The 19,271-nt window shown below is 52.5% G+C and overlaps 1 protein-coding gene across 1 annotated transcript; it reads left to right on the top strand.

Moving 5' to 3' along the window:
* Positions 1-1,995: 1,995 nt before the first annotated feature.
* On the top strand, positions 1,996-18,988 carry LOC103186642 (MICAL-like protein 2). Its single transcript, XM_042341240.1, has 15 exons — positions 1,996-2,194; positions 6,210-6,258; positions 7,387-7,528; positions 8,226-8,371; positions 8,809-8,936; positions 10,256-11,019; positions 12,435-12,534; positions 14,000-14,442; positions 15,415-15,521; positions 16,060-16,183; positions 16,889-16,979; positions 17,152-17,225; positions 17,711-17,825; positions 18,223-18,269; positions 18,678-18,988. Exons 1-15 carry the CDS (start codon positions 2,052-2,054, stop codon positions 18,776-18,778), a joined length of 2,574 nt encoding a protein of 857 aa, XP_042197174.1. The 5' UTR covers positions 1,996-2,051; the 3' UTR covers positions 18,779-18,988.
* The last annotated feature ends 283 nt before the right edge of the window (positions 18,989-19,271 follow it).

Genomic DNA, 19,271 nt, shown 5'->3' with positions numbered 1-19,271 from the left:
CAGCAAGATAACCATAGAGGGGGTTCCTGTTGGAAACATTGGGATGGGACGTTCTCCCGACGTGAAAAGCGCTATATCAAATGCAAGGATTATTATTATTATTATTATTATTATTATGTCAGCTTGGCTCAGTCGCTCGCACTCTCACCTCGGACTGGAAGGGTTTATTTACTCAGAATTACAGCCAATGCTACAGCACACAAACTTTGCTCTTCAATAAATACACTGATGCTTAGTTGCCTTCAACCACAGCTTCCTAGCAGCGAGTTCCACGTTCTCACCGCGATTTACGTGAAAGAGAAATTCCTCCTAACCTCCCTATTGCATTTACCACCAGCCATTTGTCGCCGTCCCTCGTTCCCCACCCCCACAAAATGAAAGGGAATGGATTTAAGTAGCAACAGACTGGGATGGAAGGAAAGACGCAAGCGAGGGGCCCCGGGTTCGATTCCCTAATCCCCACACACGCCTCTGTTTGCCCAGCAGTAAGTAGGTTGTGAATCGATTGGCGGATGGCTTTTCCGGGAGTAATAATCTCTTCAAACAAAAGAAAATAAATCCGGTCGCTTCAATCCCCAACTGTTTGTGGGACATCCGCTGCGCGCGATCGGCCGCCGCGTCTCGCCCACGAAGGCGCACGGCCGCTCCGCTTTGCGGTGAAGCGCTTTGAGACGTCTCGACCGCGCGATAAGGCGCCGTGTCCAACGCGAGGATGTCTTGCTGATAATGGGAAATGAGTGTGAAATTGTGGAATTTCCCCCTGGTGTGTGTATGTGTGTGTATGTGTGTGTGTTCACCTGGGACACCTGCAATCACACGTCGAGATATAATTGGAGCAGAGAGGAGTGCATCACCTCCCTCTGCTCCCATCCCTTTTGCTGATGGAATTACTGGGTGGAGTTGTGCAGCTCAGGTGAATGTGAGAGTGAGCACTTTTTTTCTGTTTCTCTCTCTCTCTGTGTGTGTGTGTGTGTGTGTGATATTCTCCTCCTCCAAAACATGTCCTCACTTGGTCACCAGTGATTGCTACAGTCTCTCTTCCTAATTCCTGCACGTTTTCTCGTGTGTTTGCAGCTACTGCTCTCCTCCCACGTCTCTTTGCAAAAGTTGCTCCCAAACTTTTGTCAACTTTCCCTGAAAGTGGAGAAGTCTCACACAGTCTCTCTCTCTCGATGTCGTTTAGTACGTCTGATCTTTCTTTCTCTCTCTCTCTCTCTGAGTGTTTTTTCTCTTAATTTTTTTCTCTCTCTCTCTCTCTGATCTGATTTTTTAATCCATTTAAAAACAAATTGCTTTAATTCTTAAAACCCCTCTCTGTAACTGTGTCGAAATGTCTGTGTCTGGACTGGACCCAGTTGATTGTTATATAATCCCCAGATAGTTTTTTTCCCCCCCTTTTCTCTTAACTTTTTTTTGTTTCTGTTTCTTATCAAAGCTCTCTCTCTCTCTCTCTCCCTTTCACCCACACAACACACTTCCCTATTACCCTCTTTCTCTTTCTCTCTTTCTCTCACTCTCTCTCGTCCTGACCCGGATTTCCTGGTGTTTTTTTTTGTTGTGTGTGTGTTCTCTCTGTGTGTGTGTGTGTGTGTTCTTTCTGTCTGTCTGTGTCGGTGTGTTTTCTGTCTGTGTTCTCTTTGTCTGTGTGTGTGTTCCCACTGTCTGTGTCAGTGTGTTCTCTCTCTCTGCCTGTGAGTGTGTTCTCTCTGTTTGTGTCTGTGTCCTCTCTGTCTGTGTGTATTCTCTCTGTCTGTGTGTATTCTCTTTGTCTGTGTGTGTTCTCTCTGTCTGTGTCAGTGTGTTCTCTGTGTGTGTGTGTGTGTGTGTTCTCTCTGTCTGTGTCAGTGTGTGTTCTCTGTGTGTGTGTGTGTTCTGTCTGTCAGTGTGTTCTGTGTGTGTGTGTGTGTTCTCCCTCTCTCTCAGTGTGTGTTCTCTGTCTGTGTCAGTGTGTGTTCTCCCTCTCTCTCAGTGTGTGTTCCCTGTCTGTCAGTGTGTTCTCTGTGTGTGTGTTCCCTGTCTGTGTCAGTGTGTTCTCCCTCTCTGGCTAAGCCATGGCTGCTATCAAAGCTCTCCAGTTGTGGTGTAAGAAACAGTGTGAGGGGTACAGTGGCGTTCAAATCACCAACATGACCAGTTCGTGGCGAGATGGACTGGCTTTCTGTGCCATTATCCACCACTTCAGACCAGATCTCATGTAAGTCACAGTTCCTCTCATCCCATCTCCTGCACCAACACAGTCTCCTTTGCAACCAGCTGTGTCCCATGTGGACTGGTTATGTGGGGGAGAGGAATGTTTGGGTGTTTTGGGGGAAATTCAGCTCTTGTTGATCTGTGCCCACTTTGCTCCCTGTTGCTTTTTTTTCTTCTTCTTGGTTTTAATCCAGGATTTGTCAGTGTGCAAAGTCCAGCCTTGACTGTGCCAACTTAAAGTGCAAGTCTCTTACCAGCTCAACATGTGTGTGTGTGTGTGTGTGTCTCTGTGTGTGTTTGTCTCTCTCTGTGACTATGTGTGTATCTTTCTGTGTGTCTGACCTACACATCTATATGTGTGTGTGTGCATCTCTCTCTTTCTATACCTCTCTTGTGTTCCTGTATCTTTCTATGTGTGTGTATTTTGCAGCTTTCTATTTGTCTATCTGCCCATCTGTGTGGGGGTGTGGGGTTGGGTGGGTGGGTGTGGGGGGGGGGGACTTGCTTTGAGGAAAATTAAACTGAATTCTGAGCTGCAATCTTTTTTGATGAGAAAATGTGTGGAAATTTCAAAAATTCCTGTGGTGACAAATTGGGATGAGCCTTTGGTTCCTTTCCACCCCCCCCCCCCCCCCACGACTAGGTTCTTAAACTTTATTTGGAAAAGTTGACCTGATTTCATTTTGGGCTGAAACAGATTCAATTTGGGGTGTGTGTGTGTGTGGGGGGGGAAGGGGTTTAAAGAGAATTACTGTCTGAGATAGGGTTTGATGTATTTTTTATGGGGCGCAGTAGAGGAGGATGGGGGGTGGAATTAGAGTCTGATCCACTTCACCATGTGGTTCTGATTTATAAAGAACCAAATCGTTTGGGGGAAATATTTCTCCCCCCTCCCCTCGTAAAAGCACCACCGCTGCAAATAGTAAGCAGCTGGCTCGATGTCGGGACCAGCCGGGAATCACCAGTGTTTGAGAGGAAACCAGGGAGTTTTTTGGGGGGATTGTGCAATTTCACCACCTCACGAAATACATTTCCCAATATAAAAGCCGAAGTCACTGGAAACACTCAGCAGATGGGGCAGCATCTATGGAGAGAGGAAAAGGGGTTAAAGTTTCAGGTCGATTAACTTTTGTCAGATGCTCTGCCTGTCCCCTCTGGTTGTTCCCAGCGACTTCTGTTTTATATTTCAGATTTCCAGCATCTGCAGTATTTTGCTGAAACTTTACAGTATACGCTGTGAAGCGCTTTGAGACGTCTCGAAGACGTGATAAGGCACTGTATCAAATGCGAGGGTTATTATTAAGTACGTGGGTCGCGATGTGTAGATACATTAACGAATCCCTTGCAACAGAAGCAAATATCTAGTGTGTGTGCGTGTGTGGTTTGGGTGAGGAGCTGATGGGAAGCCTGTAGGAGGGAATGGAATGTGTTGTTGTAAACATGGGCGAGAGAATGATGCATTTGTAAGGAATCTGTGTTTGCAAACAAGTAGCGGAGGAAAGCACGGGTGGGGGGGGGGGGGAGCGCCAATGTGGGAATGGGGCAATGTAAATAATTCCTTCACTGTGGCTTGTAAATATCTGGCAAGCCTTTATCTCTGTCGTTGTATGAATTTCTGCTTATGGAATGAGACTGAGCTGGAGGATGAGTTGAGTTCCACGTAAAGCTGAGGCACCCCCACATCTGTCTGTTCAGGTGGATTTCGCAAGACCATCTGGGGGTGGGGGGGGAGGCGGAGTGAGGGGGCAGAGAAAAGGAAGATTCTCTCTCCCAGTGTCCTGGCTTGACATTTCCCTCGCCACCTTCACCTTCAACCCCCCTCCCCCTGCCCCAACCCCCTCCAAGATAAAGTTGGTCGTTCACTTTGTGGCCGTTTGTGGGGTGACGCAATGCAGCAAATCGGCTGCATTCGCTTGCAAAACACACAGTCACTACACTTTGCGGTGAATCCTGTCGGGCGCTTTGAGACGTCCTCCTGTTGTGAAAGGCGCTGGATCGAGCATAAGGATTTTTTAAAACATGCAATTTAAAAAAAAATTTAAATTAATATTTAATAATCAATTGAAATTAATCAATAATCCCCCCACCCCATCCCGCCCCCTGATTTAAAGTCAAACGAGAGAGGCTTTCCATTCACTGCACTGAGCAGTGGTTGATGAAACTCCACACGTCTCAAGACCGGTTTCTATGACTGCACTTTTGGTCATCTTCTCCCCCCCGCCCCACTCCCCACCACTGGCCCCCACATTCCCGTTACGGCCCTGTATCACTGCGCTCTGTCCCGCGATTGCTCGGGAAACAAAGCACAATAAAGAGAAGGAGGAAAATGCCAGTCAGTGTGCAGAGGCGTCTGTCCAGCAGCCTGGAATGAGCACGAAAGGTCCATTCACATGGATATTGACTCTTCTCGTTCTTAACAGCCTGGGCTGGAAAGGGGAGAGGTCTATGTCAGGCTGAGAGAGGGCGAGTCCCATCCTGGCAATTAGATGGTGCTACTGATTTGCCTCCTCCTCCCCACTGCCCCACTCCTCCCTCCTGCACACTTGGCTGAGTGGGAGAGGTGATGGGGGAGTGGGGGGGGGGGGGGGTGGAAGAGGAGGTTCTTCTTCTCCCCCTTGGCTCGGGGTCAGACTCTGCCACTGTCGAGTGCTCTGGGGACCCTATCCCGCGTGAAGGCGGCTGTATAAACACACAAGTTGTTGTTGAGGTTCTCGTCATCATCGCCACCAATGTACCTACACAATTTGCGACCGATCGATTGCCCGGTGGGTGAGTGTGTGTTTGCATGTGTGTGTGTGTGCGATCCCTGCATAACACTTCCCCTCCCACCTCACCCGAATAGGCACAACGATAAAGATCCTGTGATACCGTTTGTTAAAAGGGAAGGGAGTTCCTGTCCCTAGCGGCTTGACCGACAATCTCCTCTCTCTCTCTCTCTCTCTCTCTAAACCCCCTCCCCTCGCCCCCTCCGGATAAAACGCTCCCTCAGTTCATGGCCGCTTGTGAGACTTTGCTGTGCGCAAAGTGGCTGCTGCATTTGTGCGCACAGTCGCTACCTTTTGAGCAGGAATTGGCTGCGAAGCTGTTTGAGGGAGACATCAACAGGCTTTGAGTCATGTGTCAGGCGATTCTTGCTATGAGTAATCGAGCGAACCTTTGGTCTCATTGTAAATGCGAACAATGAGGCTTTTCCCTCAAGTGGCTGATTGCATTAAGTCACATACGAGACTGATATTTCCTGTGATTGAAGCCCACTCAGGAGCTACAACAACAACAAAATTACATTTGCATAGCGCCTTTTATGTCGGGAGGACGGTCCAAGGCGCTGGACAGACGGAGTTTCGGACCAGAGCTGAGGGTTGAGGTGGGGGAGGGCTGGGAGGGAAGCAGGGAGATAGAAAGCATGATCGAAGAGGGTTCTTGAGGTGGGTCTTGAAGGTGGCGAGGGAGGGGGTGAGACAGGACTGTGGGACGGAGTTCCAGAGGGTGGGTGCAGAATGGCAGAAGGCTTGCCCGCCGATAGTGGGGTGAGCGAGGCGGGGGACATGAAGCAGGTGTGCGGTGGGGGGGGGTGTGTGTGAGGTGGGGCAGGAGTGTGTGTGTGGGGTAGTGGGGTTGCGTGTTTGGGTGGGGCGGAGGGGGCTGTGTGTTGAATGTTCTCCCTTGTTCTGCTACTGTATTCCCCAGGCATTGCCCAGTGATAGGACTTTTACCTGTAGATGCGGTGTGGATGTGTTTATACAGTCGCTGTCTTTTGAACAGGAATTGGCTGCGAAGCTGTTTGAGGGAGACATCAATAGGCTTTGAGTCACGTGTCAGGCGATTCTTCCTACGAGTAATCGAGCGAACCTTTGGTCTCATTGTAAATGCGAACAATGACTGTGAACGTTTATATGTGTTTATTGACTGTGTGTGTGTTACTGATTGACTGTATGTCTGTCTGTACATCTGTGTGTGTGTGTGTGTGTGAGAGACCAACTAAACCGTGTCAATTTACTCTGGTTCTGCTTCACTTTCAGAAACTTTGATTCTCTTAAGAAGGAGAATGTCTATGAGAATAACAAGATGGTGAGTTGTGTGGCATCGCTCCCTCACCCTCTGCCTGGACAGGAAAAGTGACACTTGTTCTATTCAACACTCACTCTCTCTCTCGTTCCATTCAGCACTCACACTCTCGCTCTGTCTTTACCTCTTGTTCCATTCAACACTCACACTCTCTCTTTCTTTATTTCTTGTTCCATTCAACACTCACACTCTATCTCTCTTTCTTTATCTCCTGTTCCATTCAACACTCCCTCTCCCTCTCTTTCTCTCTCTCTCGTTCGATTCAACACTCACTCTTTCTCTCTTGTTCTATTCAACACACACTCTCTCACTCTCTCTCGCTTTCTCTCTTTTTCCATTCAACACTCACTCTCCCTCTCTTTTTCTCTCTCTCTTGTTCCATTCAAGCCTCTCTCTCGCGCTCTCTCTCTCTCTCTCTCTGTGAAACAAGCCGGGCATTGTCTAGTTCTGGGGAAGCTCCTGCCCTTATCTGGGCCACGGAGTGACATTTTCAGTTACAGTGTCACTGACGAGATTGCACACCGCACGGCTTTAACTGTCGCCAGAACTGACCGTTAAATCCTAATCCGTGAATTATTTTGCGTCCAACATGCACTGCAGTACACTGTGTTTATCCTCTGGTTGCACGCACCAAAACCAAAATCTTTCAATTCATTTTGTTTGGTGATATTTCCACCCCACCCCTCGCCCCCCCACACTCCCGGGTTTCCTCCCGACAATAACATAGCAAGTGTGGAGTGGGTTCCCACGGTGGTGAGATTGACGCGAGCACCTGTTACACCAAATGACTGCAGGGATCTGAATCATGTTCATTTTCACCAACCGCACAATCCGAGGGCAATTAGATACAGGGGCCACAGCGGGGAATGGGGGGGAGAGGAAGGGAGTGGGTGTTTAACACATTTTTCTCTTTGATGCTTCTTCCTTTCTGCCCTCCCTCCCTCCCTCCCAGACCACCCGCTTCACCATCAAAGGGTGACGGCCTCATGTTAGTCATTCCGTGTTGCGGGGTGTGAAAAGGTCACTGTCTAAAGTCCTCGCATTATAATAATAATAATAATCGTTGCATTTGATATAGTGCCTTATCCTCCCCTCTGACCTCTCTACCCCCCCCTTCTCCTCCCACCCCAGGCGTTCCAGCTGGCGGAGGAGATGCTGGGAATCCCGGCTCTGCTGGACGCAGAGGACATGGTGGCCTTAAGGGTGCCGGACAGGCTGAGCATCCTGACCTACGTCTCTCAGTATCACAACTACTTCACAGGCCGATCACCCAGTAAGTGACTCCCCGCCTCCCACCAAACCCCACCCCGGGCGCAAAGCGCGACCCACGCCTGCCCTCGCTTGCCCTTCGGAGCTCGATTCGCCTGATCCCCAGCCCCAGGCGCGATCGAGCCCCTTTAAGACTATGGCAGAGGTGGGAAGAGGCAGCCATCCAGCCCCTTTAATTTGTTCCAAGGTTTGTTAGGGTCTCTGCAGCCCATTGCCCTCTCTGTACCTCTTGTCCCCTCCGCGCCCCCCACCTTCGACGGCCGTGCTTTCAGCCACTGCGCCCCGAAGCTTTGGGACTCTCTCCCTCGATCCCCTGGCCTTGCCCCCCCCCCCCCCCCCCCCCTCTCTCCCTATTTTCAGTTCGCGCTTGAAGACAATTTGCCCCTCCCCGCAAACAGCCAGGAAGCAAAATGACCAACGTCAACTTGCGTATCATGCCGTTCACGAGAGGGGTGGCGTCTTGGGGCGTTTTGCAACAAAGGGACCATTTGCTTGGTCCTCAGAGCGAGTATTACCTGGGGGATTGTTGGCCAGGAGAGAGGGGAAGAAAATCCCCTCCTCTTTCCGAGTGGCGCCATGTGAGATCTTTAATATCCAACTGAACAGAACACGCAGAGAGGAACCCTGCCACCCCCCCCCCACCCCCCCACCCTTTCGCCTGCGTTAAAGTGTTAATCTATGTGTCTCTCTTTGTTGTGCAGTCGGTGGTTTGGCGTGTATCAAGCGACCGGCCTCGGAGCCCAGCGAGGAGCCGGTGCAGAAGAAGGCCACCCCCGAGACCAAGCCCAAACTCCCCAAGAACCTGCCCGTCTCCCCCGCAGGCCCGGGAGCCAAGTCCCCGCTGTCGGTGAGTCGCTGGGCCAAGGAGAGGCCAACCCTTCTTGATAGCCTCTCGTCAACGTCTCGCGGGGAATTGATGTCCAGTGTAGTGACTGCTTTTACAGCCATTTTGCTCACAGTGAAGTCCCGCAAACAGACACGAGGCGAATGATTGATTTTGACCCGGGGAGATTGTCGGCCAGGATACCAGGGCGGAGGAAGAGAGAGAAACTTTCTTCTTTTTTCCAATAGCACCGTGGGATATTAAAGCCCACATGAACAGCCAAGGATGGGGGGGGGGGGTTTGGTATCATCTCATCTGTCATCAGAGCCTTCAACCAGCCCCTTCAGTCCTGTGCTGAAGTGCCAGCAGATACTGTGAGCTCAAATCTCTTTCTCACCCATCCCCGTCCCAACTCTGACATGGGCTTTGAATCTTTATTGGTTTTCCTGTTTCTCCGGCAGAGCAAGCAGGAAGTTGTCAGCGCTGGGGACCGGAGTATAAGCAGCAACTGTGCCCTCTGCAGAAAATCCGTGCTCCTGGTCCAGAGGTACCTGGTCGATGGGAGCCTTTACCACAGAAACTGCTTCAGGTAAACTGCGTCCGTCTGCACAGACATCGGGGAGTCCTGCCCGGTGATCAGAGCACTCGCCTCGCAAGCGAGAGGACCCAGGTTCGATTCCTGGGCAGGGTGAAACCTTAGGCAAGTTTCTTTACTCCTCAAGCTTACCCTTACTGTTTACCTAGGAACCCAGTTAGTCGATCAGCAGATCGCTTTTCTGGGGGTAATAATGCCTTCAAAAAAAAAAAATAATAATTTGGTCACTTAATCCACGATTGTTTGTGGAGGCACTGCTGTGTGCAATTGGCTGCCGTGTTTCGCCCACAAAATATACAGTCAATTCATTTTATAGTATATCCTGTGAAGCGCTTTGAGAGGTCTCGATGACGTGATAAGGCGCTGTAGCAAATGTAAGAATTATTATTATCTTCCCCTCATTACTCTGAAGGGAACTCCGTTGTTTTATTTTTAAGCTGTATTTGCCTGGAAGACTTTCTTGGGCCTGGTCTGCGCGAGGGTCTTGTGGCACAAAACTGGCCTGTATTTGGCGCTAAATTGGCACCAAGAGAGGCCAGCGAGCATGTTGATGTGGGAGACAGACAGACAGGATCAGACGGGTGTGTTTGATGCCAGGACTCGTTTAATGGGAGGAGAGTAGAGGGAAGTGTACACTCTGTGTCTCAGCTAGTCTGTGCCAGCCTGGGGCTGTGTGACGCTCATCTGGGGTTATCTCGGGAGACGAGAAAATTGCCACACCCTTCACTCTTCTGAGACCTTGACCACATTCTCTTCGGCAGAGGAGGAGTGTTGGGTGGGGGTGGGGTGGCTCTGTGTGGACTCAAAAGATGGGAGGGGGAGAAGAGAAAAAGCTTCCCAACTGCGACTGGGTACAAGAATTCTCCACGTCGTAGACTTTAAGACCTCGTGGCCTCACGGGCTGAGACTGGGTGGAATTTTGGATCTCGAGGTGGACTGGTTTGAGGCTCGGGTGCGACTCCCCACTCTTTTCCTCCTTTTTTTTTTTCCCCCCCACCTTCCCACTAATACCCCCGGGACTTCAGCAAAATGATTGAAGTCTGAATCCCAAATTTTTTTTTAAAAAAAAAGCTCCTTCTCCCCTTCCCGGCACCTGGGATTCTCACGTAGGGCAGACGAGATCTGGGATCAACCGGCATCCTGTGAATCTGCACGGAAACGTCAATTTCGGGAATACCAGTGGGAGCGCTAGGGATCTTCGGGCCCAACCATTGTGGTTGGGGGTGGGGTGTGAGACTGAGACCAGGATATGTTTTGTCCTTCCCTCCTTCCCTTGTTTGTGTCACCTCTCTGCTGCTTTCCCTCTGTCCCAGGTGTAAGCAATGCTCCAATGTGCTGATGGCCGGGGCCTACAAGCCGGGGCCAGAGCCGGGAACCTTCATCTGCATCAACCACCAGAGCCGAGCCGGGGGCCGCGAGACCGGCAACCCCCCTCCCAGGCCAGGCTGGGCCCCGGGCCCCAGGGAATCGGCGACCGGCCCCACCGTCAACCGTCCGGTAACCGGCCAAATCAACAGGCCCACCATCCCGGCTCAGGCCTCGGGAACGCCGAAAATCCGACCAGCCGTCTCCAAGCCGGAGACTCCGACCGGAGCGGGAGCGGAGAGAACGTGGGCAGCCAAACAGAAGTTTCTGGTTGCGGAAACGCCGGGGAAATTGTCACCTTCTCCCTCGAGCTGCGTGACCCCCAGTGGCCCCAGGACAGGACGGGGGTCTCACTCCCCCCCTGCAGCCCAGCGAGGAGGTGGTCTGGGTTCGGACACTGCCAGCCCCAAGACCCCACAGGGGACGGAGCCGGACAAGGAGAAAGCCCGTGGGTTTCTGCTCCGGACGCTGAGTGATGTCCACCCCTCGCGGCTTCGAGCCGAACGCGTCAACACTCCGCTGCCAAACACCACCAAGACTCCCACCGACCCGCTCCCCCCCGGCAAGCTCCCCTGGACCCGACCAGCCTCCTCCCTGGTCCCGGAGCCCGAGCCCCGAGTTCCCAAAACCCCCCGAGCCGAGGAAGCCAGGACACCCGCCCGCACCCAGCTCAACCGCACCGCCAGCGTGACCGACAGTCGGCAAGGCAAAGGTCAGTCAGCGGTTAATTACCACTTGCATTTAGAGCCTGTGTGGGGGGGTGGGGGGGGCGATGGTTGTGGTGTGTGTGTGTGTGGAGTGATGTGTGGGGTGTGTGTGTGTGTGTGGAGTGATGTGTGGGGGGTGTGTGTGTGTGTGTGTGGAGCGATTGGGTGTGGGGCGATGGTTGTGTGTGTGTGTGTGTGGAGCGATTGGGTGTGGGGTGATGGTTGTGGTATGTGTGTGTGTGTGTGTGTGGAGCGATTGGGTGTGGGGCGATGGTTGTGGTGTGTGTGTGTGTGTGTGTGTGTGTGGGGTGATGGTTGTGTGTGTGTGGAGCGATTGGGTGTGGGGCGATGGTTGTGGTGTGTGTGTGTATATATTATATATATATATATACACAGTAAAACTCATAAGTCTTATCAGTTATGGTTCAGTCTCTGTGCGGAGGCGAGATAGTGAGCGCCCAGGTGATTGCAGTGACTTGCTGAGGCCTGTGGTTGTGGGCTGTGGCTGTTTGTGTGTGAGTGAAAGTGAAACGGAAGGAGGTTTGGCAGCTGATTCCGGGCCTTTTCTGATGTTGTTCTATTCCCGCAATCTCAGTTTCCCAAGGGCAAGTATTTCCCAACACCTGGGATCATCGAGCCAGCAGGAAACATTGTTGATTGGGAGGGGGTGAAAAGCGAAAGAAGGTGTGACCAGGGGTGGGGCAATGCCTCCCTCTTTGCGGTGGTGGTTGGGGTGGGGTTGGAACACGGGTTCCCTTCATTATGAAGTTAACCACCACATCGAAAGGATTTCAGGGTCACCCTCAGCAGAATAATGGTCACTCTTACACTTACCCTAACACGTGGTTAGCCCAACGTGCAAATTTGGGGGTGGGTGAAGGAAAGGAATGCTTAGGACAAACCCTAGGAAGTACATCCTTACCCAGGTGGTGGGGGTGGTGGTGCGGGGTGGGAAGCAACAGCTGGGAGAATTTTTGGAACAGCTGGAAGCTGTGATGGGAGGCCGGTTGGGTGGGGATTTTGTGGGGGGGATGAGATCAAATGGATCGAATGGGCTTCATCACCTCAATGTGTCTCATGACAGTGCGTGGGATGGGTGGGGGCTGTGGGGGGGCAACCTCAGACCAAATGTATTGCCACATTGGGATACCCGGAAACTCTGGAACACTCTACCTCTATCCCTCCACCTTTCCCCCTCCTTCCCCATCTTCAGGTCACACCTTAAGACCTTCCCCTTTGACCGTGCCTACAGTCACCTCCCCCTCCCCCTGGCTCGGTGTCATGCTCTGGCATTGTCAAGCGCTCTGGGACGCTATCCTGCGAGGGGGGGGGGGGGGCTGTGTAAATGCAGGTTGTTGTTGTTTCTGGTTGCTGTGCTCTGCGTTCATTGTCGATATCTTCTTGTTTCTTTTTCGCCCAGGAAGCTCCATGTGCAGCCCGCTGCCCAGCCCCGGGGGCAACGAAACCGAGTCACCATCTGACTGGAGGTCGCGGCTGAAACCCGTCCAAAAGAACCGCAGGTAGGAGGAGTGGGGGGGGGGGGGGGGGCGGGCGGTGGATGAGGTTTTAGCTGATTAGACTCCAGCGGTTACCCCAACGCGCCCTCTGGAGTCCCCAAAGCCTTGGCTCTCGCCAACCTGCGCCTAATACTTTCCGGAATTAGGTAAGCAGGGTGCGTCCCACCAGGGAGAGAGTGCGCATTCCATTCCAACGATCTATCTCTGGGATTCCCGTACGTAGGTGGGATACGCGGAATTCTCAGCCTGGTTTGGAGACTCTGAAGCCACGGTGATGGGTGTCCGCACGTGTCGGACATCAGGGGTCACCCCCCAAAAAATTAAGTGCAACAGTTACGGCAGTTACGAGCAGCGGCCAGTAGAGGGGGCTGCGGAGGCCATGTGGGGGAAGGACAAATCTGGGCAGTCAGGCTGGTGCCAGGATGCATCTATGGCCGTTGACCTTGGAATTCAATCCGGTTCAGAAAGATTCCTTATCGTTACTGGCAGGAGAAGGACCTCCCGTTGCCAAACTGAACTTCAGTCTGATCCCTAGTGGAACTCTTGCTCTGTTGACCCCTTTGGGAATGCGAGCAACATGGAAAAACACACACACACACACACACACGCGTGTGTGTGTGTGTGGGTTGACGTTGCGTGTCAAGTCAAGCACGTGCATAAAAACACGTACTGTACAGTAAACCTCACACAAGTCATATCAGGTGGGACCGTGCATTTAATATGTAAATGTAGACTTAGGCAAGGATCACTGTAATATGGTAACGAACCCTCGTGTCCGGCTTTGAGAAGCTGGAAAGTTGGTGACCAGGGTGGGGCGGGTGGGGGGAAGAAGAGACGTTACGCAAGCAATTCCGATTGAAGATGAGGAAATTGTCACACCCTTCAGCCCTCCGAGACCTTGACCACATCCTTTTCGGCAGAGAAGGAGTGTGGGGGGCGGGGGGTACTCTGTGTGGACTCACGGTTCTCAAAAGATGGGAAGGGGAGAAGAGACAAAGCTTCCCAATTGTGATTGCTCCCAAAAGCTTCCGATTGGATCACTAACTAGTCCCGCTCCTCTGTTCTTGCCCCATAGCCCTGCAAAATGTTCCTTTTTTAAGTCCCTATCCGATTCCCTTTCGAAAGCTAGGATCTGATCTGCTTCCACCACCCTTTCAGGCAGTGCGTTCCAGATTATAACCACTCTTCTGGGTTAAAATAAAACTGTGTTCCTCGTCTCCCCTCTGGTTCTTTTGCCAATTATCTTAAATCTGTGTCCTCTGGTTACCGACCCACTCGCCAGAGGAAACGGTTTCTCCCCTATCTACCCCATCAACAGAGAGTTGGTGGTGGTGTTGAGTGCTTGTCCTGTTAGTTGTGTGAAGGTTGACGCTGATCTCTTGAGCGCTCTGAGACTCTGCCCTCCCTGCGTGAGGGTTGCTGTATAAATAAATACCAGTTGTTGTTGAATCCTTTTTCTCTCTTTAAGCTTCAGCTCGGTGGATGTGCAGATCAGCTCCTCTGGTAGGATGGACGTCAAGAAGCCGGAAGCCGCCGTGACAAAGCCTGCTGTTGTCTCCCCTCCCGAGCGGAGCACAACCGTCAACATTCCCGGCAGGCGCGTGCCTCCCGTTCCGATTGTGAATCCGCTCCCGAAGCCGAGCGTGGGAACTCCCGGGAAGGAGTTGGAGATCACCTTCACTATCCAAGCCGGGTCGGTGAGTCCGAGCTCGGACAAACCGGCTCAGAAGAAGAGAACGGTGCTGACTCCGGACGCCAGCCTCCGGGACGAGGCGAAGGGGAGCCTGCTGTCTCCCAGCGGAGCCGACGAGGAGGAGTCCGGGAAGATGTCTCCAGCTCTCGGAGGCAGCTACTCTCCCGCCCTGGACCGGATCAAGAAAGAACTACCGGGAAAAAAGAGCTGGGTACAAGGTAAAGACTGGGCGGTGGGGCCGTGTGTCTGAAGATTCCTGGTTAAGAACAATTATCCTTACACTTGTTACGGCACCTTATCACATCACGACGTCTCCCAGTCACAGTTGGTAGTGCTCTCGCCTGTCCTGTGGTCTAAGCCTACGCTCCAGGGCAGTGCTGGGGGAGAGCGAGCACTGGTTTGTCGGGAGACGCCGTCCTTCAGGTTAAACCGAGGTCCCAACTCGGCCTGTTTCAGGTGGACGTCAAAGATTCCCATTCGAACAGAGAACGGAGTTTCTCTCTCCCGGTGTCCTGGCCTGGCCGACAATCCAGTAAAATCGGTCACTCTCTTCGTGGCTGCTTGCGGGACGTCGCCTTGCGTAAATACGCTGCCCCCCGCTCGTTTACAAAATTCGCGGTACACTACACGGTACAGTAGATCTTGTGAAGTGCCTGAGACGCCACCCGGCCCCCCCCCCCCCCCACCCGATGTGATGAGGTGCTGTGTTAAACGTGTGGGCTAGCAGTTGGTGTAGCTGAGGATCTGTTGGACGAGGAGTGTAATCTCTGGGTGTTTGCACAATCTGGCATGTTCACTTTGCGCTGACAAGAAGATGTTAAATTATTAAACGACGTCTGGGTTAGAATTAAGTACTGATAATTTGCGACAATTTACATATTTAACTTTAGTACTTCAATTAGCATAAACCACAGCCACAATTTTGTACATTTTAAATTTGCATGTTCTGTGGTCTCTCGCTCTACCAGTGTCTTTGTCTGTCTCTCTCTATCGTTCTATCTCTCTCTGTGCCAGTCTCTCTCATTCTCTCTGTCTCTCTCTCCACTCTGTACGTGTCTCTCTCTCCACTCTGTATGTGTCTGTGTGTATGTGTTTCTATCTATCTCTCTGTCTCTCTCCTCTCTCTCTTTCCTCTCTCTCGGGGTTGAGACGGGGAGTTTACTGTGAGGGTGTTTGTGATTATTCATCAGGGAATATGGCCCGGGATCGATTCTTTGCAGACATGCAACCCCCCAGCGAGGATAAAGCCGGCCAACTAACCCCCGCCAGCCCGGACATGAATTCGCACCAGGCACAGGTGAGTCCCGGGTACTGTTTACCCAGCAGTAAGTAGGAACCCGGTTGTTAGTTGATTGGCGAATCACTTTCTGGGGGTAAAAAGTTCAGGCACAGCCTAAACCACATTAAACCACACTGTGGAGTCCCATGGTGCAGTGGTTAGAGCGTTCACCTCGCAAACGAGAGGACCCAGGTTCGATTCCCGGGCGGGGCGAAATGTTGGCCAAGTTTCCTTACTGTTTACCTGGCAGTAACTAGGAACCCGGTTTGTTAGTCAATTAACGGGGGTATTTTCTTCAAAAGTCTGTCTTAAAACAAAAAAAATCCTATCACTCAATCCACGACTGTTTGTGGGATGCTGCTGTGTGCAATTGGCTGCTGCGTTTCGCCCACAAAATACACAGTCACTCCACTTTACAGTGTATTCTGTGAAGCGCTTTGAGACGTCGGGAAGATGTGATAAGGCGCGATATCAAATGCAAGGATTATTATTATGATCATTATTATACTGAGCGCTGTATAGGGCCGGTTGATGACTGTGTGTGTGTGTTTTACAGACTCGCCCCGGCTACATCCCAGAGGAGCAGATCCAGAAGGAGTTGGGGGAGCTGGGAAGCCAGCTGGACCAGCTGGAGCACAGGGGGGTGGAACTTGAACCACAGCTCCGCAGCTGTGAGGGAGGTGGGTGATGGGGGACCTGACTGGGGGGAAGAGTAGGGGAGAGGGGAAGCGACAAGTTGGGGAGGGGGCAAGGGAGGGGAAGAGGGGGAGCGGGCTCTTTGGTCAGCCGAGTGTCTGACACCTGCAGAAACCCCACTGCCGTGCTTTCAGCATCCGCAAACCAGAGCTCACGTGTGTGGATCGTGGATCAGTCTGGCTCAGTGGTTGCATGGGGTCAGTCTCTCTCTCTCTCTCTGTCGCTCTCTCACCTCTGAGTCAGAAAGTCGTGGGTTCAAGCCCTACTGCAGGACTTGGAATCGCATTGTCTAAGACGGCGTTCCACTGCTGTGCTGTGCTGGGGAGGGTGGGGGGATGTTCTGTTGCACTGTCGGAGGTGCCGTCCTTCGGATGAGACGTTAAACCGAGCTCCCGTCTGCCTGGTCAGGTGGACTTTTAAAGATCCCGTGGTGCTATTGGAAAAGGGAAGGGAGTTTTTTTCTCTCTCTCTCTCTCTCTCTCTCCCCCAATCCCCCAAATAAAATGGGTCACTCGACTCCACGGCTGGCTGCCGCGTTTCGCCCATGAATGTATGGGTGGGGGGGGGTGGGGTGTCAATGTGGGCAAGGGCGGGGGGTGGGGGAATTCTGTGTGCGGGGAGGGGCGCGTGGGGGGAGAATGGGGTGGACACCAGCCGCTCGTGATTTACTCACCGCTGTTCGATCGCAGATGAGCGGGAAGACGAGCTGATGGCCGATTGGTTCAAACTGATCCATGAGAAGCAGCTGTTACTGAGGCGGGAGTCCGAGCTGGTTTACACGTGAGTGAGTGTGTGCATGTGTGCGTGTGCGTGAGCAGGGATGGGGGGCAGTGGTTGTCTGTATGTGGGGGAGGGGGGTTGTGAGTGTGTGTGTGTGTGTCTCATGGAGTGAGTGATGGGCCTCAACAGACACCAACTCTGTTTCTCCCCCCTCCACATTTTCCGGAAACAGATCAAAACAACAGATCCTGGAGGTTCGTCAGTCTGACATTGACCGGGAGCTGAGATTATTGATGGAAAAAGCAGGTGGGAATTTCTCCAGGTCACCCCCACCTCTTCCCACTGACTCCCCAACTTCTCCCCCCGCTCCCCACCTCACCCACCTCTCCACGCCAAGGCGGCAGGACAAGACAGAAGAGAGTTTGGGACAGACACCAAGAAGTATTTCCGATTTTCTTCCTGGGAGATTTTAGGTTGGGAATATCAAAGGAGAGGGACGTGTAGGGACAGGTGTTCCGCGTTTGGGAAGAGGGAGAGAGTACACGTGGGAAAGCTGGCTTTAAGAAAGAGATGGGTTGAGTGAAGTTACCTCCCTTTGAGAGCGTGCTCTGTCCTGCAGTGTAGGTAGGGAGCGAAGGGAATCAGCCAATTCCCTTGCAAATCCCAGCTCTTCTCCCCACTCCTGCATTTCTCTTCCCCCCCCCCCCACTCCCCCTGACCTGAGCTCACACAGCGGGCAATGTGTGAGGACCCGGCTCGCTCTTGCTAACCCCAGGCTCTTTACGGTGTAGACGAGACTAAGACTGAGGCAGATCAGGCCCGCGAAAAGGAGCTGGTGGAAGAGTTGATCAAGACAGTGGAAGACAGGAATAACATCATCGACAGGTTGGACGAAGATAGACTCAGGTACGAGAGGTCCACGAGGTGGTGTACGTCTCGCTTTGTGTTTCTTTCTCTCTCGCTCTCTCTGCTTCTCTCTCTTTCTCTGCCTGTGTGTGTGTCTCTCTCTCTCTCTCTCTCTGGCAAAGGCCAGGCATATTTGGGACAAAGGCGGGCAATTGGAGTTGAAGTAAAGATCAACTGTGATCTGATGCAAAGGTGGAACGGACTTGAGGGGCTGAATGGCTACTCTTGTTCTTATGTTCTTATCTTCTGCTGTGTGTGTGTGTGTGTCTCTCTCTCTCTCTCTCTCCCTCGTTGTGCGTTCGTGCCTGTTTCTGTCCGTGAGTCTTGAGCGTGTGTCTCTCTATCTCCCACTGTGGGGATGTGAGGAAGGGGTCTCTAACATGCCCTCTGTTTGCAGGGAGAAGGAGGAGGACCAGATGATGGAGGCCATGATCCAGCGAATGGGTGAGTTGGGGCGGGAACGATATTCTCGCAAACAAAAATTTGCCAAATTCACCTTTTTGCCGGTGATTGCCGGGCGGAGCTGCCGTTCTCTCCCTGTGTTGACCCTCGACCGGCTCCGGCCTCCTGCTTGTCCCTCGCGCCCTGTGTTCCACCGTCAATGAGGCCGCTCTTTCAGCCACTACGCCCCGAAACTCTGGAACACTCTCCCTCTGTCCCTCCACCTCGCCCCATCTTCAGGTCACGCCTGAAGACCTTCCTCTTCGACCAACCGTGCCTACGGTCACCTCCTACCGTGCTCTGCCACTGCCAAGGGCTTTGGGGCGCTACCCTGTGTGAGGGGCGCTGTGTAAATGCAAGTTGTTGCTGTGCTGACACACTCTCTCTCTCTCTCCTTCCCTGTGCTGACAGATGGCACCAAGGACGCAGAGCAACCCAAGAAGACCAAGAACAAGTTCAGCCCCATGAAGATTTTGAAGGGGCTCGGGATCAAAGCCAAGGGCAAGGAATGAGCTAATGGACTGGGAGTCATCTTTTCCCCCCACCCAACCCCCCCCCACCCCAGTGGGCCCACTTGTCATCAGCTCTACGCAAGCCCAGCCTCTATGACTTCCATCTTCTAGGACATTACCTTGGCCTCTCATTTTAGTCTGGGGATTAAACTGGTCACTGAAGAGCTGCATTGTTGGAAGTGCCTTCCCGTTAAGGCTGACATTAAAAGATCCCATGGCGCTGTGGGCAAAGACGATCGAGTGTCTCTCTCTCACTTTCTCCCCTGGTGTTCTGTCCCGGGTGGGGTTGGGGGTGCGGTTGGGTGTCACTGGGTGATGTTTCTAGCTTAGCCTCAGGAGCTGAACACGAGGGGTTGGGGGTGGATGGAGAGGGAGTGCTCCACCTACCGTCCCGTCTGGCTAATGAGTGGGTCTCGGCAATTCTGTGTAAGAGACTTGAACACGGATCTCAGTCGGTGGAGGGGGGGGGGGGCAGTCTATGTTTCTCGCTTGC

The sequence above is a fragment of the Callorhinchus milii genome, unplaced genomic scaffold (assembly GCF_018977255.1).
Source record: "Callorhinchus milii isolate IMCB2004 unplaced genomic scaffold, IMCB_Cmil_1.0 Scaffold16, whole genome shotgun sequence".
NCBI classification, from domain to species: domain Eukaryota; kingdom Metazoa; phylum Chordata; class Chondrichthyes; order Chimaeriformes; family Callorhinchidae; genus Callorhinchus; species Callorhinchus milii.
This window is presented reverse-complemented; position numbering and strand designations above follow the sequence as displayed.

Coding starts and splice junctions, on each gene's coding strand:
- LOC103186642 (XM_042341240.1), top strand. CDS start 2,052: ATGGCTGCTATCAAAGCTCTCCAGTTGTGGTGTAAGAAACAGTGTGAG. Junction 7,529..8,225: donor CTTCACAGGCCGATCACCCA/GTAAGTGACTCC, acceptor TTTGTTGTGCAG/TCGGTGGTTTGGCGTGTATC. Junction 14,443..15,414: donor AAAAAAGAGCTGGGTACAAG/GTAAAGACTGGG, acceptor ATTATTCATCAG/GGAATATGGCCCGGGATCGA.